At 36.8% G+C, this 24,144-nt stretch overlaps 1 protein-coding gene across 8 annotated transcripts in view; it reads left to right on the top strand.

Annotated features, from left to right (window-relative positions):
• KCNMA1 (potassium calcium-activated channel subfamily M alpha 1) overlaps nucleotides 1-24,144 on the top strand; it is a 426,357-nt gene that overhangs the window by 383,472 nt on the left and 18,741 nt on the right. For 6 of the 8 annotated variants that reach the window (XM_053983344.1, XM_053983349.1, XM_053983348.1 and 3 more), the window contains 2 exons: nucleotides 19,724-19,837; nucleotides 23,002-23,132. In XM_053983344.1, coding sequence (XP_053839319.1) covers nucleotides 19,724-19,837; nucleotides 23,002-23,132 — 245 coding nt within the window. Of the gene's footprint in view, nucleotides 1-19,723; nucleotides 19,838-20,542; nucleotides 20,627-23,001; nucleotides 23,133-24,144 lie in introns of all 8 variants that reach the window. The other 2 variants (XM_053983342.1, XM_053983341.1) reach the window with 1 other exon arrangement.

Here is a 24,144-nt window from a genome sequence, read left to right as displayed (position 1 = left end):
TCGGGGGTATTTAAGAATTGACTGCATAAAGCTCAAAGAAGCTGATCTGACCTCATAGTTGACCCTGCTTAGAGCAGGAAATAAGACCAGAGACCCTCCAATGTCCTTTCCAGACTGAATTGTTCTGTGAGACTCTAATACCCAGGTCACTGCTACAGCAATAGCCCCTGTAGGTCAGGAAGTGTACACTGGCCATAGTCCAAATCCCTTTAGCCCTTTTAAATGTTGCTGATGCAGAGAAGCAGAGGAACAATAGGTGACATATTCTTAAAAAATTTTGACATTTCTTCAGGTAAATACCGGACTGCATGTTAAAAAATAAAAGGTGACTCTTTCCATAGCATGATTTCTGGGGAATCAGGGCATAACATAAGGCAGGTAACCAGCAGCCTATTTTAATTGGGAGCACTGAATCAGGAAGGGTTCTTGCAAGCCCAGTTGCTTCCAAAAATTATTATCTTCACAGTAAATTCTCTGTTTATGAAATCCACAACTCCTGAATTGGTTCTGTTCCTTTCAATACTGTAAATTTTCATGAAAGACCTTGAATAAAATGATTAGACTGTCAGAAGCAGTTAGATCAGTAGATAGCACAAACTTTACTGAAAATTATATGCAATGTGACATTTTTGTCTGTGAAATGCAGCTTTAACATACGGTGGACACAACTATCATGACAATTACATAAAGTAGGTGATTCAACTTTTGCTGGTCAACAAGCAGCGTATTTGAACAAACTCACAGATTCTTACTGGCAATTAAGTACCTTTATTTATAGAGCAAGTTGTCATTTTACATTTGTGTATTGCTTGACAAACTTAACACATTGGCTGGTACAAACTTGCAGTATTGCCAGTCTGAGTTCTTCTAGATCTTAATGCATGATTTTGAATTAAGGTATCCCCATCAACCTCATCCTTGGATCTTCTGTGTTATTCTTTTACGTTACTTCTGTTACTGATCATCAGAAACAGTGACATTAGAAAATATGGAGGTGTGGCAGAAGGTCAGTTGACCTGTGACAGGGTATTGAAAAGAGAAGAAATAAAATATGTGAGCAGTCTAAGAAACGTATGGGCTGAGCTGCAGGATTTTTGGTGAGGGATTTAGCAGTATGACCTTACTCTTGCTATTCTGAGCAAATAAATAGTATTATATATGTATAGTTATGTAGTCACTAAGCAGTGCAATCTCATATAAAAACCTGATATATAATTCATGTTTACATTTCTGAAAAAAAATACAGTCATTTAATTGATAAGTTATTGAATATACAAGGATCTTTCTAGTTTGTATCTGTGATTGTTTCATTTCAGCTTTAGGCAAAAGATGATACCAGTACAAGAAGGGTGTCATAAAACCAGGATGCTCATTTATTTATCCATCAGATAAGCTATAATCATTGGCAAGTGTTGAAGTACAGGGCTATATCTATAACTCCTTTGCTTTAAATTGGTAGCAGGAAAAGAATCCACACATTTTGGGATTTCATTGCCTTTTTCCTAGAGCTTCATCCTCCTCACCTGCTTTAACACCAAAGTCACTCTCAGTCCTAGGCATATAAAGATCCATCACTTGCCAACCCTCTGTAAAGATCCATCATTCTGCCAACCTCCAAACATGCCCTTTCCAGCCAGGGACATAGCTTTGAAATGGAACCCAGGTGCAATCCAAGAGGAAGGATCTTGTAGAAGGAACAGGTGGGTGGACACATGACAGCACACTTCGCTGAAAGGGAAATTTCTATAACAATAGAGCTAGCAATTCCCAATGGATTACATTAACTGCTGAAAAATCAGCTCTGAATTTATCTGGTTTGCATCAACAAAGGATTTTCTCATTACTAGTGCAAAATGGACTTAAAACACACACAGCCATTCTCACACAGAAAAAAAGACTTGATAGTACCCCATTGTGGTGTCAAAATATCCCTAGGTTTTTGAACTGGTTAACAGTATCTGGACCTTCTATAAAAAATGTGCAGCAACTTTTTTTTGCTCTGGCTTGCTCATCTTGGATCATAACTGATCCTGCCAGAATTGCATCTCATCCAAGCACAGTGCTCTGCCTTGACCTTCCACAGAAGAAAAATCCAACTCCAAGTTCCAAGACATGGGGAAAAAAAAAATAATCTGGACCAGAGCTACAAATGACCTAGCATATCCAGAGGGGATGGCAGTAAACTATTTGAGTTGTCAAATCTATGTTCATCATCAGCTGTCTGGCAACATACGACCAAATGCATGGCTACACAGAACTGTGTGTGGAAACAAGCTGTCTTCCTTAGGAAGAAAAGCTTACTAACAGTTCTGAAAGGATTTTCTGGTCTTCTTTACATAAAATATGTACTTCTACTCAAAAAGAACAAGAAGTTCTTTTAAATTAAACCTGTGCTGTTCAAAGTTCTCATGTTGGAAGTGTTTTCAGAGCTGTCTGCATTGATTGTTTCAAAGCTGACTGGGCAGCTCTGTAGGCTTGCTAGAGGTTAGGGCTGCAGACTCTAATGTCCTGAAAGTGAGCTTTGGAAATCATCAGGGCAGTTCATTGCCTTTGGGAGACCTAGAACCTATATTTCAAGGACAGAAAGGCCAAAGTGTATCCCACTGAAGCTGCAGCAAACTATTGTTTCATTAAGATATCTCAGATTTTGAAGTACAAAATGCTGTAAATGCCACTTCTTCACAAAATTATTTATGAACTCAACCTTATTTTTGACAAGGAAGCCCTGTGTTTGTCTTGATTACTTCTTAAAGATCTTGACTGATTGTCTTCCTAGAAAGATCTGTAAAGAGGTGTATGTTTTTGTTGGAGAAAAAGGTCACCCCCAGGTACTGGAAATTGGTTTTTATTGTCCTTTCTGTTTCTCATTCTGTTCCCTCAAACAGAAATTGAGATTATTTCATCAAGAAGTATTTTGGAGAGCAGACCAGAGAATATTATATCCATAGTCAAAACAGGCTCTCCTCAGTCATAACATTTTTCCAAAGCACCGAGGACGACTGAATATGTGATGGGTTCTGCCTTGGCTGTTAAGTTGGGAGACCTTAAGTAATTTTCCTTTCCTTCATTTTGTTGACATTTCCATCCTTTCTTCTTCAAGTATCATCTATTGACTATTCCCATTTAGTTTTTCATGTTTCTTGCTTTTTTCTTAGAGTCCTACTTTGTGGGGATTTTACTTGTTATTTTATCCACCAGATGAACATGGCCCAACACAAAATATTTATCTTCAGTTGTAACTAAAGCCGCTATTTGGCTTTTTTCCCAAAACCCAGAAAGACAATTATACCTAACTGTTTAGAGATTTATAAATACTGTACCAGAGTAGCCTCTGGGTAGTAACTTTAGATATCCAACTCAATAATTTTCTTTTATTGGATAGTGATTTAGAGCTTATTTTGAGTCCTATATAATAAAAGCAGTACATTTCATTAAAAAACACTTACTAAACAATAAAGAAAAGTGATCTTATAGCTCCAAGCAGGTCTAAAGTACAGAATGGGGAGGCTGTATAGTAACATTTTCTCCATAGACATTCTAAGACAGATCACAGTACAGCAGTGTAGATGTATTTCAGCAAAGTAACAATTGCAGCTGTTTTCTGAATGACTTCAACTTATGAGAATTTTCCCTAGGAACACTATTTCAACACATGAGAGATCTTTTTAGGGCCTTCATTTACAGTTCTCATAATAGATCCTCCAACAAGAAAGAATAAAGATAAAAACATGAAGATTGGATGAACTCCTGGGTAATACATTTCATACATCATGGCAGGATTCTTCTGGGGAAAATCCTATAAAATCAAGTAAACATACTCAGAATTTTACACACTGACTTTCAGGTGTAACGGATTGCACAAGGTAAAATAGCCCTGTACAAGTTTAATTTCATTTGATCCAGTTCCTTTAAAAATCATTTATGACTTCATTGTCATCTTTTGTTAGAGCTGTCTTAAACTTTGATTGAAAGGACAGAAACGGCCACAGAGTTTCATAAGATTCATTTCTCAATCTGATAATTAATTCTTATATCATTGCAAAGTTTTATGACCTTAGTCTCACAATTTGCTGCAAGAAATTCATTAAGAAAATGAATTTAAGATCCGCTTTCCATTGTGATTGCAGATAATATATTCTTTTCCACTCCTACCGATCAATAAACCTTGATTGCTTTATCTCTGAAATGTTAGCAAAAGGCAGAACAACCATATTATTGGGATTGTAAATGAGAGAAAATTCTTAAATAAGGGGAAAGAATACTGTCTGAAGTGCTTTGTTACAAATGGTTTTTGCCATTTTCAGAGATAACTGTATTTTAATGCTGTTAGAGAAAACTTTTCATAAATTCAAAGCAATAGTTTTATTCCTGAAGGAGAGGGGATTTAGTGAATGTTCTGTCTTATTTCTCTTACTTTATAATCATAAGGTTTAAAGTTAATATTTCAGAATATAGGCTTGGATAATCATAGATGAAGTTAATTTTTTAGGCTTTTATGGAATTCAATATTCTGTGGCTACTCCAGAACTGTTTCCTATGTTTAATTTGTTATATTTCATGAAAATGTAGGAATAAAGAACCTTACTTTTTTAATGCAGAAAATCAAACTCTATTTAGCTGCACTAAATAATTGCAGAATTTAAGGAGCTACTTAACCACTTTAGAAAGCTTATAAGTAAATGTAGAATGTTAAATGTAGATGTAATATTAAAAATAAATAAGTGAATAGTGCTGGCAGAAAGTGAAAGATTTGGGGTAGTTTTTAAAAGTGTCAAAGTAAGCTATGACATTAGCTTTATTCTTTTCAACACTTAGATTCCTGTGTGTCTTTGTATATCAATGTCTTTTAGACTGCAGAATGCTTGTTATGCTTAAAGCTAGCTCACAATTACCTAATTGATACAGATGTTTTGAAAGATACTCTCCAAGACAGTATCAATCCTACCAATCACATTTTCAAAAATGGTTTTTTGCATTAACATCAGGGTTATTGGTTTGAAGGATTGATAGTTTAGTGTAGGAGTTAACACCTGATTAAGGATGTTTTTATACTGGGTTCTGAATGTTCCTTTTTTAGCATCAGTTGTTGCAATAATAGTAATAATGTAATTAATAAAATTTTCTCCTTGGTTGAGTGATTATTTTTTAGCTAACTGAATTTTAGTTGGTTGTAGTTTGGTTTCATTAGTACTCTTCAAAACAAAGGCTGACCATCCTAAGCAATGAAGTTAATAACTGAAAAATGAGATAAAGGCCAGACATGGCCCATATCACTATTTACTCACAAAAAATAGTCCAAGATCAGGTCAGGTTTTGAAGATCAGATCTCTGTGATAAATAACTCAATATTACCTTTTTGCAACATGCACATAATTTCTTATCCTGCTGAACTAGATGGATCAGTTGATAGCTGTTATTTATTTTGTGGTAGCACACTGGAGCTCGAGATGGAATTAAGAGCTTGTTGTCATAGTCCTGATATATACAAGAATAAAATATGGCCTTTGCCCTGGCAAGTTTATAATCTGATGCCTTGCTTGTTCCAAAACTTATGTGCTCAATGTTATGCAGGTTAATAAATCTCTCTGACTTCAATGAAACTGTCCACCTGTGTAAAGTTAGATTATGTGCAGGTCTTTGTAATATTTGGACTTAAATAAACTAAAGAGTCTGGGTGAGAGAGAAGCTTTTCACTTAACTTTTTTCATGTGCTGTAGAAACCAGCTCTGTTAGGACTTTACTAGGCTTCCAGTCTTCACATGAAACCCTTGACAGGAAGGATCCCATGCAGCATCCTTCACATTTTTTTGGTACCTTTCCTTGCAGCTGGACACCGATGTTGCCTGCTGGAATTACATACACAAAGTAGTTTCCCACGTCTCTCAAAGTTTTCCTGGAAAGAGAGAAAAACTATTACGAAAAGACAGTTTTCAATTCTGTTGCTTATAAAACACTAAAAATGTGTTGGATGAATGGCTGGAGTGAGATATTCCTTTGGCACAATTTCTCTGGTTTTGAGAAATACTGTAAGGTCCTACCCAAATACCTTTAATTTTTCACAATTGCTTCTTCCTCTTCTGCTTTAAGATACCTTCTGCTTCAGCCAGAGGAAAATAAACCAGGACAGAGGAGGTAGATAATACAGTACATCAAATATGTGATCTCACACTTAAACTATATTTAAGCATCCCAAAACTGTTATAAATTTATGGTAACTCAAATTTATTATTATTTGCTGTTCAACATCTTGAAAGTAAACCCCCTATTATGAAGGTGTACTATTTTGTGCATTTCTGATGCTGAGGAAAAAAAAAAATGCACTCTTTTTATGAGCATTAATTATACACCAGGCAAGGAAGCAATTGCCTCTATGTTATGAAATATTAAATCAAAATGCTTCCTGTTCCCAGATGTCCCAGAGATAAATACAGCAGTATTTTGAAGCCCCACTTGGAGCTGTTTTCCCTGCAAATTTATAGTTTTGTCTCCATTTTCAGAAAACCCTGTTTTATGTGAAGTATAGCACTCTTGGTAGTTTTTAAGGAGCAAACTCCTCTGGAGTTGCCTATGTAGGCAACAACTCTTATGTAGATTGCACACAAGGGATCTGAAGTTGAAAGGCTCCTTTAAGATGACAAATGGGTTGAAAGTGTTATTGTCTTTGATTGCATGCCTTACATCATCTGTATGTAGGAATAAGAGAGCTATACTTTATCTTTAGCCATTTTATAAATATTTAAGTCCTTAGAGTTGCCTAAAGATATTAAAGCATATTTTACAGTAGTTGGAATATAAATATTATATATAGCACAAGATACCAAAGTAGTTTAATGAATTCATAATTTTCTGTTCACTTTTATTGGAATGTGTTTTATGTTCCAAAACTTCCATTTAAAGAATAAGAGACCATTCTGCTCCCTGACAAGATGTGAGCCGATAGTGAGCGTTATCAAGGTTCCCTTGAATGGTGATTGAGGCTGCAATTAGCAAGATGAAAGGGCACATGAGTATTAGATGTACGGCACCAACCTCTGTGTTTTAACTTTTAAAAAAACTATTTTTAAGAAACCATATGTAACTCTTTAAGAAACTGTAAGGTGTTTTGCATCTCCCTCTGTGTATTTTCTAAAACTTCTTAATTTCATAAGAAGATGTGTATCTAGATCCAATTATACTGAGGAAAAACTTTAAAATTTGAAGTTAATTTTCAAAAATAACCAACCATAAAAATCTTATAACATTAAATGTGTAAAAGGTCTGTGTTTCATGGCTTTGAATACAAAGGTATACTGAGGTTATAATTCTAAATCTTTTAAATTCCCATCAAATATAAAAAATTCTTTTTAATATTTCACAGTTTAACTGTTTGCCAGTAGGAGTCCATGCTGGGTAATGCTTGCTAATTATCCACAACAAAAGTCGACACACAATGCTGGTAAATTACCTGACCCTTTGCATTTTAATGAGACAACAAGGATTTCATGAAGTGATGTTGTTTCAGTGGTTAATGGTGTCAGCAATGTTGTAATTGTAGGCTGAGGCACATTAGCTGCACAACCACATGTAGGAAGGGTTTCTCTCAACAGGCCCTTTGGAGAATAGAACAGGGTATTATCATTAAGCCTATGTCATTTGCATGCTGCTAATCACTTACTTTATTATCTTGTGTATCCATTGTCTTTCTTTAATTGCTCTTTAAATGAAAATTAAAAATAGTTCCAGTGCCCACGATACTTGTGATAGCATCTTGATTATGAAGATAACTTCAAGAAAATGGAACATATAGATAATATATTGCAGGAATACAAGATAGTTTGAAAGTAATGTACCACAGCAGGCAGCCTCATGAGCGTAATTCTGGTGTCTTTCTTTGCTTCACTACGTATTGTTTGCTTAATAAATGGTTATTTATATTCATAAAGGTGATGGGGTTTTTCTAGAGATCAGTGTCACTGGTTTTGCTTTACTGTGAAAGATAAAAAGCATCGGTATCTAGCAGACTTCACCAGTCTGATAGCAATACAGGAGAAAGCTAGATTTTTGCTCTTTCCAGATTTTTAAATCCTAGTCTGTGATCTCCAAAGCAGAAAAGCAGAATCTATCACACCTGCTAGTGATTTGCAGAACTTTGACAGCTTTAGATAAAATTTTAAAAATTCTTGGTATTCAAGACCTCTTTTTTTTTTTTTTTTTTTCATTTCTGTTTTCAAGACCTCTTGATTTAAGTTTGACATGATTAAATATGAGACAGCCAAGATTTTCCATAATGAGCATTTTCTAAAAGATTGTTAGCTTCTGGTTATCAATAACCTGCTAGTTCCTTCAGCATCTGCAGAATGGGATATTCAGGCTGACTTGAAGCACAGCCTTTGTTGGAGAATCAATACTGCTGTGCTCCTAATAATACATTATTTTTACAACTTTTCAACATCTGAACAAACCAGAGCTGAAAAAGTAAATTATTAATTTTGTAAATTGTATGGTAGGAATTTTTGTTAAAGAAAGTTCTGAACTAGTTCTTGTAATTTATTTCTATTCAACACACCCAAATAAATTTATGGCTAATGGGAATTTTTGTAGTGGCTTATTTAGAGACAAGATTAAGATCTTACAAAATGTCTGTAATGTCATAGCAATATGTGATATTTTGCAAACTTTCCTTAGAACTCTGAAGCAGATCCTATGCAAGTATAATGGAGATTCCACCTCTCATGTTGATTTGAAGTTTGGTTGCTTGCTTAAATTTTCTATTCAATTTTAATTGTCAAATACTCTAAATACTAATTCAGGAGTATGATTACTGATTATTAGTGACAGGGAAGGTATCCCTACAGTGTTAACAGCATATATATTTTCTGTAATTTTGACAGAGTTTTTCTTAAATGCATAGACAGGCTTGTAGTATGATTGGATGCCCATGTAGGGTTTCCTGTTTCAAAGTTCCTGCCAGTCTGCTTGTTCTGTGATGTACTAATGCATCTCAAAGAGAGGGCAAAGACAAGCAGACATTTTTGAAACAGCTCCTCTGAATAAAAAGAACAAGAGACTGAAATCAGGCAGGGTAGTGTGGGGCCTGAGAAAATGTTTCTTATTTGTTTAAGTGACATTCTTAAGCCATTAGCCACAAGTGTGAGCTTGGTCAAAAACAGTTTATGCTGTAACAAAAATCAAATTCAGAACAAGTGCTTGGCCACTTTGTTTAACATACTCATTGGTGTGTTTTAGAATCTGTGTATATGTGTTGTAAATCCTCAATAATTTGTAAATTGTTACTATTCTAACTTCTAATTAAATATCTGGTTCTTTAGTGGCAATGTACACTCCTCTGTCTGGACATATCTTCCATTTTCAGTGGAAGATGTAGACTGAATTATATGGACAGAGTAATTCTAAAAATTTGGACTGTGTCTAGATTTTTTTTTTATGGCAACTTGCTCACTGTGTCACATGTAGATGCCTTTACGACTTATCTGCAGATTTATATTTTAGACTGGCCCAAAATCACCACTTCTTAAACTACCTCACTAGCAACAAAAGCCCACATTACAACTTGAATATTTATTCTCAGAATCCTATCAAATAATAATAAAGACTCTTAGAAATATTCAGAATACTGAATGCTGTTTCCACTGATACTGGTACTAATAAATGAAACAAGGAAGAAAACAGTTTGTTTTTTATCAACCCATTTAATTCTCTACTAAGCAATAATGGATAGGAAAGTTAAAGTGTTTGTAGATATTAAAGTAGATATTAAAGTAGTATTTAGATGCATGGATGATAAGTAGTCAGTACTGAAAACCAAAAAACCATAACAAAACAAAACAAAACAAAACCCAGCAAAAAACTGCTGGAAGTTTTCAGAATGTCTGTACTGTGACTGGATACTGTAGTATACATTTTATGATTGCTATTTAATTTTCACTACTTAAAGAATACCACATTACATTTTATTGTTATCACTGTCTTTACCAGCTTGTTTGCTAGTGAAATGGGTTTTGGATCCCATATAAATAAAATAAATAAGGAACTGGTGTAGAGACACTTCTGCAGATGCTTCTTTAAATATAAAAAGACTGAGCTGTCAGAGGTAAGGAAAACTCTTAGAGATTTTAGAAAAAACTCTGATAAAATAATGAGTAATTCTGTCATGATAAGGAATTCATTTTCTTTTTAAGATTAATGTTTGTAAGAGGAGAAAGACAGTGAGCCAAAACAGTGCAGACTTAGCAATGGAATTTTCGTCTTAAGAGCAGACTTTACCTTAGTGGTTTTCTGAATACCTTTCCTTTTTTCTTGATATGTTTGAGCAAATTGCCTCTTTATTTACACTGCTGACTATATGCTTTGGATATGGCTATCTGAGGCATAAGTTGCTCTCAGAATTCTTGATTCTGACCGAAGCAGGGGTTTCCACCCTTTACAGATGGGGTCAACCCAGCGGCACCAGTGATATCACTCCTGGTCTTCAGGCAGTTTTGCTGACACAACCTTAGGTATTATCAGTAGCTAATATATTGCTACTGGTACAGCATTCAAGAATACTCAATTAGAGAGCTACTTCAGATTCCTCCTGATTCCACAACTGTGCAGTTTGTATTTGGGTTTTTTAAATGGTGAAAAAAACGGAGTAGAAAGAAAAGGTTGTGTGATTTCTTGTGCTCTCCAAGGGAAAGTTGGTTGAGTTAGCGTTATATAGACTGGTATAGTTAAAATCAACCTGATACTCATTTTCACACATGATATCTACAAAGATGTCTTTAACAGACATGCTACTCTGAAGTTGTATGCTACAAAAGGCAGTATTTGAATGACAAAAGGCATGACTGGGGTTTTTTCCCCTATTTATGATGTTCAATTTGGAGTACTGGTAAAAGGTTTTGGCTTGCAGAAAACCTTTGTAGTGTCATGCTGAAAGCTTGAGTGCCAGAATTAAATTCCATGTTAAAACCTCTTTTAAAGAAAATATATCTACACATGAACACAGGATCCATGTTCCTTCACTATGAGCATTTAATAAAGCCCTGAAATTTATAATACTTTTTTTTTAATCACCTGCCTACTGGCACTTGGTCTTATTTGCATAAGACAACCTGTGCACTAAAAGCTTCTCTAGGATTTGGTGAAATCTGGCAGGACAGGACATGTGCACAATGTGCTCTCTAGTCAGCAGGCTTTGAGAAGTTGCATTTTACAATATAGAGCAATATAGAGGGGGAGCTTTTGTATACTTGCAAATAGATTAGGCTGCAGGAAATATGCAGGAGGGCCTACAAAGCATACCTGCCAGATAAATTAGAGGTGGTCTTGATCTGAATCCAACCTGTCTCAAAGCTCAGCTCTGGGAATTTAGTTCCGATTTCTTTGATAAAATGGGGCTATAACCTTCACAGTTCAATCTTTGATCCCCAAGACAGCCTTGAATGTGGGATTTTAGTTATGACACAGCCTGTAGAGAAATTAATGATGTTTTACCATAGGTTTCCAGTTCAGTTCCAGCTTGAGTAATTTGCAAGTCTGCTGGCACTATTTAGCCCACACAGACCATGAAGTCGACCGTAAGTAAGTCCAAGTTGATGGAAAATCAATATTGCTAGAACAGAGTGACAGATGTTGATTATCATAAAATGTCTGTTTAAGCATTTTGTATGTATCCATTTCCTCACTGCAAACACCTGAATTTTTGGTAGAAGTTACAAAGTAATTATACTTAAAGATGTGGACTCGTCTGCTAAAGAAATTTTCAGAATACATATTCGAAAAAATGACTGCTGTCGTTATTACTGTTGCTGCTCAGGGGAGCTATTCAGATGCCTCATTTATTGGAGCTTAATAGATTAAAAGTCCAAATTGAGTCTCATGATATAAACCTAATCAAATTCTAATCTGCATAATTTTCCCATAAGCAGCAATGGGATATTTGTTTAATTTATGTTTCAGTAGTTGCCAATCAGATGTTGGACAACACTGTTACTTTTATTTTTCAAGTATTTAAATTGATTACTTGCTCTGATATCTGTCTTTGCTCTTCCTTTTACACTAAGGAAAAATTTACTTTTTTTGATATAATGACATAATGTAGAGTCTCATCTAACATGCCAATATATCATTTTTAGTGGTGAGTTTTCCATTTTGTTTCTAGTTATTGAATACCTGTCTCTCTAAACTAGGTAATATAGCTTAATTTATTTGATAATTTTTATTCAGCGTATTTATTTTTGCCTGAGGTCCAAATATACAGGGTTGATTAATGATTAAACTGAAATGAGTTTGGCATTGTTATATACGAAATCATTTTAGCTGCAAACCTGTGCTATAGATGCTACCAACTTTATGCCCTAGAAGCACCTAGTGTAGAAAACTATTAAATAGTAAATGAAAAGTAGGAACAATTAAAAAATAAAGTTTATAAAGAAAGTAGCTAAAAAAGGGAAATTGAATTTTGTTTACTGCATAGAGAAATAGAGTTTCCATTCAGGCAGACTTGAGGGAAGTGCTACAGCTAGCAACTACGTATTATCTTACTTAAAGTGAGAAAAACAGGAAGAAGTGAACATTAAGTCTGTGCTCTGCAAAGCATTAGTAAAGAAAGTCCATTTGGTTTGGTATTTTTGGTTTGTATAAGCTTGTGGTGAACCTTGGAAGAGTTAGGGTTTGGGTAATTACCACATAAGATTTCATGAAGATTCCTACAAAGCCAACAACAAAAAACCTAGGCAGTTTCAAGTGGACTGCATTTTTTGATGTGTGTATGAGTGAAACTCAAAATGGCACTTAAACTGGGAAAAGATTTATAGAAGTACCTGTTAACAGACCCCTCTAAGTTATACATGATTCTGCCCTAAGCTTAAAATATTACGCTTTTCTAATATATTATGCTGTTCACAATTGAAATGGAATCAATGTGGTGTGATTCAATGCTAGGCCTCAAGATGATGAAACTCCAATCCTTCTCTTGATCTTTTTTTTTTTACAGCTCAATCCTACCTTGTTAGAGCAGCCGAAGAACCAGCAGACCTATAAATCATTTGCACTTTCAGCACATGGTGCCACTAACTCATCCAGGAATGGATCTCACACTTTGGGGAGTGGAAACCAGGATTGAACCCATTGCCCTGTGCTTCCATTAGAGCTTTGATTAGGATATTTTCACTGTAGGTTTCTGTAATTCAGCAGAAAGTGAATGAAGGGACATTAGAGAAGAGCACTTTCTTGGCAGGAAGTGGCAGCTGGTTCTCTGTGACATTGTCTCTCAGAGTTCAAAGCTCCAGTATTGTTCCAATCCGAAAGCATTGGAGGGTTGCTTAAATTGAGAAAGATGTCGTTCTTCAGTCTCCACTCTCTGTAGATTTACCTTGGCCTATGTTTGGTCCTGGAGCATCTCTGAAGATGCTCTCATTCTCTGAGAGAGCTGGGAGCTTATGTAGTCACATCTGGCCTCCCACATTCCTCTCCTTTTCCAGACCTTTTGCGATAATCTCCAAGAGATTATTAGATATTCAGCACAAATCGTGCTAAAAGTCAGAACTGAAAGCCAGACTCTAGGATTTCCAGGTTCTCAGGCCAAACTACAACTCTCTGTCTCAGACCCCATGGGACACTGAAGCTAGAATTGTTTCTAAATTGAATGGCTGTAACAGATTCCCATGAATGTCAGCAGCTCTTTAGCTGCATGACTGCTGCTGAACTTTCCAGGTATACCCAAGGGCTGCACTTCTGAGAATAACAGGTATAGTCTATCATTCAATTGAATTCACAGGAATATTAATGACATTGTCAGCAAACAGTAGCAAAGGGATACAACTGTGAGGTCCTATTTGAGAATTATTTCTCTTTGGCTGGCTCTGCTTAATGAAAAGACTTGTCCCATATTTCTGCACGATAACCTGTCGGGGGCGTGTTTGGCAGTTAAACACTTATGTGTTATTCATATATGCTCAAAATATTATTGTTGTCTCATATTCCTTATGAGAATGATCCTTATGGTTCCTTATGAACCAGAGGTAGCTGAATGTACATATGTTTTTTAAATTATATTTGAGGACTTCAGTGCATATATCACCCAGTGAGTGCCATGACATCTTTCCCTAAAATAGCATTATTTAAAGGGCACTATCAATTTACAAGGTGCTTTAATAACAAGGCCACAACCTTTAGGTCTGTCAAGTGGATTTTCATTTTGGGATAGTGCCTTCTGCCTGCATAGAGTTCCAGTTTAGTAAAATGTATACCTTTGAAAAGGAATGGAGGAAAAAATGAAAGGGGCAGAGAAAAAGGGGAAGAGAATCATAAAGGATCCATTATGATCCTTAAGAACAGAAGATATAAATGTAGCATAAAAATCCATTTTTGAGAATATGCCCCTCTAGGTCTTGGTGGAGTCAGTGGTACAGGAGCAGTGCACATCCACAAGACAAATTTCCCTCTACAGTAAAACCCCAGTGAACTTTTATTGGTCCCCTCAGCAAACTTTAAGAATATATTTACTGCTGTGAAGAGCAAACTTTCCTGCATTTTGTGGGACATTACTCAGTTAAGTGACCTGCAACGAAACAAAAATTAGTGGTTTATGGCCAGCACAATCAGCAGATCATTTGGCTGTCAGGCCAGTTGCTCACACATAAGCAGAGCAAAATTGGTGGTGCTTTCAGTGGAAAAAAAGCATGTTTAGCCATCCCAATATTCTTTAATTTTGAACTTCATGGCAGTACCACTGTGCATCTCAGAAAACCTGCATGTTACTGCTGAGACACAGTTAGTGCCTCCCTGGGTCAGCCTAGCTCAAGAGGTGCAGAACTCCACCAGTCCAGTGCTGCTCGTCCCTTTGTAGGTGGTATTTTGTAAGGGACAGTGAAGTTTTATAGCCACCTGGCCATGCTGAACTCAGAGCAGGGGAGCACTTGCATCTCCTGGTAAAAAGAGCTTGCCTCCTATTACTGAGGAAATTTCCCCTGTGTTCTCTTTCCATGAAGGTGAGAACAGCTTTAAGAATTGTATTTTTGCTTCTGATGCAATTGATTGTTTTTTGCCTACTTTTGTGAGCAGTAGTATCTTAGAGGGAGCTGGGAAATGCTCTTTGCTCAAAACCAAGATGTTGAACCATCAGCTTTCTGCAGAGAACTGCAGGAGACTCAAGCTCCTTCAGAGCAAGTATCTGATGAGGAGCATGGGAGTCCCTGCCTGTCAGGGAGGGACGCTGCTGCCAGAAGAGAAGCAGTGACTGCTGACTGCCAGGCCTTACTGATTTGGAGCATGTCAGGAGCCCAAAACCTGTGTTCCTCTTAGAGCTGTGATATTCTTAATTCACTGCTTGGCAGTATCTTGTTTCAGAGACAGATAGGGGTGGGCTGCCTCCTATTAAAGCTTCCTCAGTTTTATAAGGGAGACGTCATTGCTCTCTCCAGCTACCTCAAAGGAGGTTGTAGAGAGCTGGGAGTTGGTCTCTTCTCCCTGGTAACAAGTCAAAGAACAAAAGGAAATGGCCTCAAGATGTGCCAAGGGAGGTTTAGATTGGATATTAGTGAAAATTTCTTCACTATAAGGGTTGTCAAGCATTGGAACAGGCTGCCCAGGGAAGTATTGGAGTCACCATCCCTGAGGTATTTAGGAGACATTTAGATGTGACACTAACTGACATGGTTTAGTGGTGGACTTGGTAGTGCTGGGTTGGTGCTTGGACTCGATGATTTTAAAGGTCACTTTGAACCTAAATGATACTATAACTCTATGTTGTAGAGTAGGTTATAGCCAATAGTGGTGGGTTGGCTGTGACTGACAACTAAGTTCCACAGTGAGAAAAAGGCTCATGGCCTGAGGTAAAGCCAGTTTAATAAGTGAGGAAAACAAAAACAAGCCACAAAAAAAGAAAAATTCAAGTGATACAAAGCAAACCACTCAACCAGTACAGCATTTAGTACCAGATGCAGTGACTGCTGGAACTGATATGATTTTGCTTTACCTCCTAATTGTTGGCAAAGAGAATTCCCTTCTCCAGAAGTCTCCCCACTGTCACTGCATTTCCTTCCACAGGCACTGTGCTCAGACTTGCACAGGCATGTGGGTTTTACTGTAGAGGTTGTTCCCATTAAGCAATTGTAGCCAGAGCTCCTCCAGTTGTTTATAGAACAAGGAGATGCTGTGTTTGTAAGATCACAACTATCAGCCCTGTTTTATGATTTTTATGAGCATTAATGGAACAAGGTTTGGGGACGAAAGGAGAAAATGGAATATGGAAAGGAAAATGAAAAGAGGCTGTGAGGAAAGCATGTCATTTCTAAATGAATGCTCTGTGCAGAAGAATTGAATCTTTTCACAGCTGAAAATGAATCTTAAATCTGATGCCTTAGCTTGTTTCAGCTTCAGTAATGAAATAGACTTTTCCTAATACCCTGTGACCTGAATTTCTCCCTGCTTTATGGGTGCTATTCCTTGACGTACAAACCTGTATTTTCTCAAGTCAGCATTTGATGATGGATGTCAAAATACAGGTCATGTATTATGCATATAGCATTACCGATTTAAGGTGTTTACTTGTCAAGTTGAAGAAATTCAAAAATGTCACATTCACTGAATCTGCACAGCTGTCACTTGTAGTTTTTCATGCCTTTAAATGAAAGTTCTGATAAAGCAGGTTAGTTTCCTGCACTTTTTTTTTTTTTTTTTTGTTTTCTCTTCTGGAGGAAAAAAAATAGACAGCCTGTGTATGGAAATTAGTTTGTGACTTGGGAGTAGGAATGTGTCTTGAAGGTGTTCAATAGCTCGTGACTCCAAACATAAGCACACAAAATTCTTTTCCTGAAAATACTCTACGATTTTTATATTTCTTAAAAGCAAATTTCTAGAAGTGTCTGAATTAAGTACGAGCAGGGAAATTAAATTATCAGATACTTCTCACGTCTTTCAAGACAGTAGGATGAAAAATATTAAGGCACGAGTCTATTTTTCATTCAAGGAGAAAACACAATCCCTTTAACATGCTTCCTGCATTTCAGACTGAATGCACTATGTGTGCAGTGTGCAATTACAGAGCTTCTGACAGTCTGTGTCTAACAAAAATGCCACATTTACTTCAATCTTTTGACACCATCCCAGGAAGACAAATATTCTAAGGGTTAGAGAGGTGGCTACAAATGGCCTTCAGTGGAGAGTGAGCGTGCCTCTGTGTATGTGCACGTTGCAGTGAAGGGGAGGCAGGAAGAACTTGCACATTTAGCTGAGTTACACTAGCTTGTTTCAATTTGCTTTTAACTGGTAGGGAAATACTGCTGTGCTCCTATCATCTGAAGGGCCTGATTCACAAGAAGGTGGCTTAGGAAGTGCGTCCTGAGATGAAGGGAGAAAGGGTTCAGGAAAAAAGGGAGAAGCAGAGCCTCCAGGGATACTCTGAGCAGTACAATCCCTGGAGTGCATGAGAACAATATTAGTTTTGTTTACTTTTAGAGAAGTGAGCATGAAAAGTATTGCTGTTGCCATTTTGACTTGTAATTCAGCAGGAGACCCAGCTGGGTCTGCCACCTTAACTGCTTAAGGAATCTGCAGCTACCTGAGCTTTTTCTAATGTGACAAAGGCTGCATCTTGCATCTCCTAAAAGAATGCATTCCATAACAGAATACAAGGCTTGAAACACTGGATCCTGCTGCAGAAGGAGGTGTCACACTAATACCCACCTGTCCTCAGATAGCATTTCCTCCCTCTGGAGTCCCACTTTAATTTTTCTGCTGTTGTGAGAGTGTCAGTGTTACCTGTAACTTACAAGGTGGTGACTGAAAGACTCTGTCAGACTCTGTTGGTGAGCCTGAGGAATCTCAGGCTCTGCCATGAAGAGGTAAACATTTAAAGAGCCAAATCAGCTCTCAGTCATAGTGCCAGATACAAGGAAACATCTGCAAACCGAAACTGGCTGGGACCACAACTCACTGTCACCAAGCTGGTCTTCCTGAGTTCAGCACCACAGGTGGTGTTACAGGACTGAGTTAACATTTCCAATTGCCTCTAAGAAATCGGCTTTATAAAGATTTTCTATCCACTGGTAATATTATATAGAATTGCTCTACTGACTTAGGTTTCTCTATGACAATGTTTTTGTCTTGCAAGCCTGTTGAAGATATCGTATCCACTTCTTTTCTCCTGAAGATTTTCTTCACAGACTTTTACTCCCTTTTTAAGCTATTCTGTCTGTACAATCACCATGTTGCAACGAGTTTTCTTGTGATAGTCAGAATGAAATTCATACCAGTACCTTCTGCAGAGCTAAGAAAGTCGTTTCCCAGTGATTCTAGTTTTATTACCTGTATATGATCTATGCGATACAGACAAAACATAGAGATAAATGAATGGCAGTAGAAAATTAAATCCCATTAAATCAAGAAGCCCAGATCTAGTGGCCCTTGTAGTTTAGGGGCAGTTTAAGAGTGATGTAATTATCACTGGAAGAGAACTGTAAGTCCTTAAGACAATATAAAACCAGTATGATATGCTAACAACAACAATTTATTTTAGAGATTTTCTGGTTTGTAAATTGGTCTCCAAACTGAAGAAAGGTAAGGTATCATATCATCTTCCTCTGAATTCAGTACCAGGTGAATGTATCAATGAATTTAATGGAGCAAAACAATTTCCACACTGCAAGAAGATAGTGAATTTAAGTCAGGAATTAATCTGGCTGTGATTAGTTGAGAATAAGTATATGGAGAATTCAGAACTAGTGATAAAGGACCAAAAGTCTGTCCCTGGATGTCAGATGTGAAGTCAAAGAACTTGGAAATAATATGGAAAAAAAAAAAAAAAAAAAAAAAAAAAAGAATGTGTTTTTTTTAAAGGGTGGTTAAAAGTAAACTTGGCTCAGCTTTATTCCTAGCAGACAAATATTTGTCTAAAAATGCTGCCTTAATATTTGTCTATATGAAACCATAAAGTCACTTTCTAGCTTTACCATCATTTCTGCAATCACATTAAATGAGCATTCCCATGTTTTCTATAATTTTACTGTACAAGGGGGGTGGAATGCATTAGTCTCAGTGGTGAATTTCCAATCCTGCTATTGCATGGGGTTTTGTATAACTACCCATTTTTCAGTACTTACAATCAAACTCCAAAAGGTTTTTCTTGGGTATTTTTTGTTTAAAGAAAAAAAATAGATAAAAACACTCAATGTCAAGAGCTCAATATCAAACTGTAGAGAATCTGGCTGAAAACAGTCTTTTTTAAAGGTGAATGTTGCTGGTCTCCAGATTTTTTTTTCTGTGAGTGTCTTCCAACACGTTTCTTCTCCCACCTTTGTTTCCTTCAAATTGTCATTCTTTTCAGTTCTTTTCAAGCAATCTTCTCACATACCATTTGAAAACCTGTGTCTTTTTCCTTTCATCCTATCTTTTTTCTTGTAGACTGGACCCTTCCATCCCAATATTCCTACAATTGTAATCCTCATAGAAATGCATATTACAAATGGTACACATGAAAATTACAAAAACCCTACCATGTGTGGGTGGTAGTGCTCTTGGAAAACAGATTATTTTAAATCTTGATTTCTGATCAAACCTAAAACTAACTAATGGAAGCAGTTTGTTCCTCATGGCTGTATTACCACAAGCAGTACTTTTTAAAATCTTATTTGCTGTTTAAGGAAAGGTGTTTTCTTCAGAATTTTTTTTCTGTTTGGTGTAGTTTGTCCTCTGTAAACCTTCTCTCTTCTTTTCTTTTTTTTTTTTTATTTTTTCCTTTTAGGCTTTACACCCCCTGGGATGGATAGGACGTCTCCAGACAATAGTCCAGTCCATGGCCTTTTACGTCAACCCTCCATTACAACAGGAGCCAACATCCCTATTATAACAGAGCTAGGTAAGAAAAGCTAAAATTTATCCTTCCATGTATATTCCCATGTCTTTTTCCCACTTTCCTTGTTATGCAGATGCAGAAAAATTACCCATACTAGATTTTACACTGTTACGTTTTCTCTTTTGATAACTGTTTTAAATTACTCTCTCTAAAGAAAGTTTAGTAACAGTTGGTTCACTTTATTTAAATAACTGAAATATATTTCCCTCCTTTGGGTTTTCTCTATTTTCTTAAATAAATATTCTATCAGAGGAGATGCTTCTTACATAGTGTAACAAACAAGCAAGGGTCTTTGGGCTAAGATTAGAAAAGGAAAAAGGCCAGAGTAAGTATAAGCAGATATTTCCTGTGCATTTAGTCAATTGTAAGAGGCCATTTGTTTATTCTTCATGGTCCAAAACTGTTTAATCATGTGTAACCAAACTCTATATAATAGTATGAGATATTTCACTCCGAGAATATGATGATGGTAGGTAACTAGACTCTGAATTCCAGTCTAGCTGTGGGTATTTATGTTGTCAAGTGGTGTGATGTGAAGTGCAGAAGCTGTTCTGTTTTTTTCATGGCAAATACAAACTTGTATTTGTATTGGTCCTTTGTCCTTCTGTTTTCTTTTTCAGTTTTATTTTTTAGAGCCTTACCTGTCTTTTTCCCTTACTTTATTCTCTTTCTGTACTTTCTTTTCCCCCTAAATACTTTACTTACTAGCTAAGCCTGGCAAACTTCTGCCTTTGGTTTCAATCAGTCAGGAAAAAAACAGTGGAACCCACATTCTAATGATAACTGAACTGGGTAAGAAGTGCCTTTTTCCTTCACATCACTGTGTTATTTTCTGTTGTTGTTCTTACTGTCATCAGCTTTTCCTTTATTTATCTGGCTGTATCAGAGGGGCTACCCTCATGGCACTGCTTTGAATGTGTTTTATTTGTGGTTCTGGTTGAAATTGACTGTCTTGTTCTGGTCTTCTTAATGATTTTTTTTTTTCACGCAGCATCAGTAAACCTTTGATCACACTCGTCTGACCTGCCGGCTGTTTTCATAGCACCTCCTCACCAATTCATTTTTTTTGGCCTAAGTCCCCACCTCCCTGGCCCTCACTCTCCTACACCAATTTTTCTCTCCTTTTCTCTCTTCTTTCTTTTTGTTACTTCAGCCTGTTGTCAATTTGGTGGACATGCCTTGGCAGCTTTTCACAGGAAGTCCAAGAAGAAATAAAAGATACCAGAAAAAAAAAACCCCAAGCATTATACTTTTCCTCAAGCTATTTTTATGTTTATTTTGTAGAGTAAGGCTTTTTCTCAGAAACTCAGGTTTTGAAGCTGTAGAGGAGCAGCCAAGCTCCTGTGTGGTTTCCTCTCAACACAGAGTGCTCTCACCAGCCTTTGGAGCAGCGTTTGATGAGCTTTTCCCTATGGCACAGCACCACCTGTTTGCACCCAGCTCTCCTGGCCCACAAATCCCAGTGTGCTAACTTGCATCAGGAAGATAAAGATACTGAGGATAAACCCACACCTGCAGAATTCCTAACAGATTTTTAGTACCTCAGGAACTGACACCACGCATGCCTAGCACGGTGTCTAAGTCAGGTGTTAATCTGCCAGATGGAAGTGGGAAAAGAGTGCTACTGTCAATAGTGCCTACTCTCAACTAGCAAATTACACTGAGGTACAAGCTGTTCAAAAAGTACATTTTGATACAGCGGGCTTTCAAATACTGTATTGCTTAAGAATTTGGAGATTAAATTGATAGATATTGTACTAAAAAAATTATTGTGGATCCTGGTGTTTTCTTGGATGAATGTCTTCTGATTCCCAGGGCAGAACATTTCTCTTATTACAGTACTAAGGTGTTATGTTTTAACAATTACATCAGGGAGTGCAGAGGCAAGAATTTTAAATTCTATCCTCATCTCATTTAGACAGCTATTATGAGGCTTTATCTGCAGTAATTAATGTTTTGTAAGTTAAACATAGTAAGCACAGAGTTTGGAAAAGGAGTGGATGTACAAGAAAACTATATGGGAAGGATTGAAACTGTATGAGAAGATCAGAATAGCAGGCAGAAGAATTTCTGACTTTCGAAGTCCAGAGCTGAAATCTGATCAAGTTAGCAGCAGCATGTTATTTTCAAAGTTTGCTGAGTTGACTCAGGAGATGTGTTCACATGGGGAATAGGGATATCATCAGTGTGTGCAGTTTCAAATGCTCAAAAAGTTTTTCATTTCCCTTTCTTGCATGGGAACTGAAATTAATTTGTCATTTAGTAAGTTGAAGGGTATTTCAATGGCATAGCTAAGCAGTCTGTGCTTTCATGCCTGAGGGAGACTAATATGGAAATGAAATATTTCATGAAATATGATCCACTTGATACACTGATCTCAAGGAAACAACTATTTTTGGTTGGAATGAATTGGAGGCAGAGGGCTTAACTGTGACAATGAAATGCCAGAGAAAGTCAAAATGACAAATACTACTTTATCTGGTCTTTTCTCTAAAACAGCCTGATTTAGATTCTTTTTCACACTGGCTAATGTAGAATTAGTGGCTGAGAAAGTGAAGTTATAGAGACAAATATTTGAACAAAAGGCAGTGCTGCAAGAGCATAGCTGCTCATTCATTCAGATAGATGCATGTTAAAGGGACAGTTTATCCTCTTTTGAGCCCTAAGTGCATTAACACCACTCCAGTAAGAATCACAGCAGCACATCTAACAGATGCCTGTGGGCTATATCAGAATTTTATTGACAGCCTCTATTTTACAACGGGTTCTAACTTTGTATCTTGTGATATCATTTCACTGTACACACATACAGCCTCAGCCACTGTACCCCACAAATATACCAAGACTGTCTCAATATACAAGCGTATGATATATCTAATTTTGAGCACAGGCAACTGGTGCCACAAAGCTGCTTTACAGGAAAGGGATAGGGACCTGTCAAGAACAAGAGTGTCACCTTTTACGAGCAAGATAACAAGTAACAGATTTTTAAATGCACATTTTCACATCCATCTTGATTTCATTTTCAGTGACGTCAAAGACACAAGTCTGTGTTTCCAGACATATGCCGTTTCTTTTTCTTTGGCTGTGTGATGTGTGAGGTCACATGCTGGTGACCCAGAAACACCTTTCGATTTTACTCTTAATATTATTATTGTCATTTTCAGTAAATGATTCAAATGTTCAGTTCTTGGACCAAGATGATGATGATGATCCCGACACAGAACTGTATCTCACGCAGCCTTTTGCATGTGGAACCGCATTTGCTGTCAGCGTGCTGGACTCTCTCATGAGCGCAGTAAGAAAACAAATCTTTTTCATCCCTTTCTATCAGACTTGTTGTGAAAGAGTGTGAAGGTGTAGAACCTTTTCCACAAGTAGGCAGGAGAACATGCTTTTTTCTTAGATGTCAAAAGAATTTTGCAACCTAAGCTAATTTATTTTCTTAGTTGGACATGGAGACCATAACTGAGATATCTAGGACTTCCATGAGTCTACAATTTCCTAAGGAAACAGTCTCATGTCAGGTTTTAAGGATCATGCTTTCCAAAAAAAGTTATCCCTTCTGCCTAAAATCTAGACCCAAATGCAGTGTGTCAGTCCCTGTGCTCACCATTCTTGTCAGACAGCATCAACTGTGTTTTGAGCTTTTAATTTCCTGTAGCTATGAGCAATGCTCTCAGTATGAGTGCTGGGGGACACTGATAGAACTCCATGAAAGCCATTGTACACATCTCATGAACTCTTTTTGTGTGAAGAGAGGTTATCCTCTCTTTTTCATATGAATTTTCTTATTAATCAAAACTTCAGTGCATGCCAGAAACTACAGATGGTGGCCTTTGGTTATGTCTACATTGGGGCTTTTGTTTTGCAGCCATAGCACAGTTCTGAAGCAAACCCTTCAGTCATGCTCCTTTTCATCCTCCTCATATTAGCTAAGTTTTCAGACCAGTCTTTCTCTGTGTGTATTTTGTAGTTTTTGCTGCTATATTTTCCATATGTGCCATCCACAGATAAATGAGTCTACACAGATAAAATTCTATTCTAATGCCCTAGGAGTTTTCGGTAACCTCAGAAAATGCTTTTCTTGAAAGTTATTTACAATATTTTGTAGATGTGACAAATTCAGAAAACCTAAGCAAGGACTCCTAAACTCTGTACCTTCTCTAATTAAAATCTCTACCTATAATTTTTTTTGCATTTTCACATTATAAATGGAAATAATTTAACATGAAGGTTCCAAATGTTACTTACAGCTGTTTATCTACTCCCATTATTATCTAAGTCAATGTCTCTGAATGTATTGTTCA

This window comes from Vidua macroura, chromosome 8 (genome assembly GCF_024509145.1).
Source record: "Vidua macroura isolate BioBank_ID:100142 chromosome 8, ASM2450914v1, whole genome shotgun sequence".
NCBI classification, from domain to species: domain Eukaryota; kingdom Metazoa; phylum Chordata; class Aves; order Passeriformes; family Viduidae; genus Vidua; species Vidua macroura.
The sequence above is the reverse complement of the archived record's forward strand: the minus strand, read 5'-3'. Positions and strand labels throughout refer to the sequence as shown.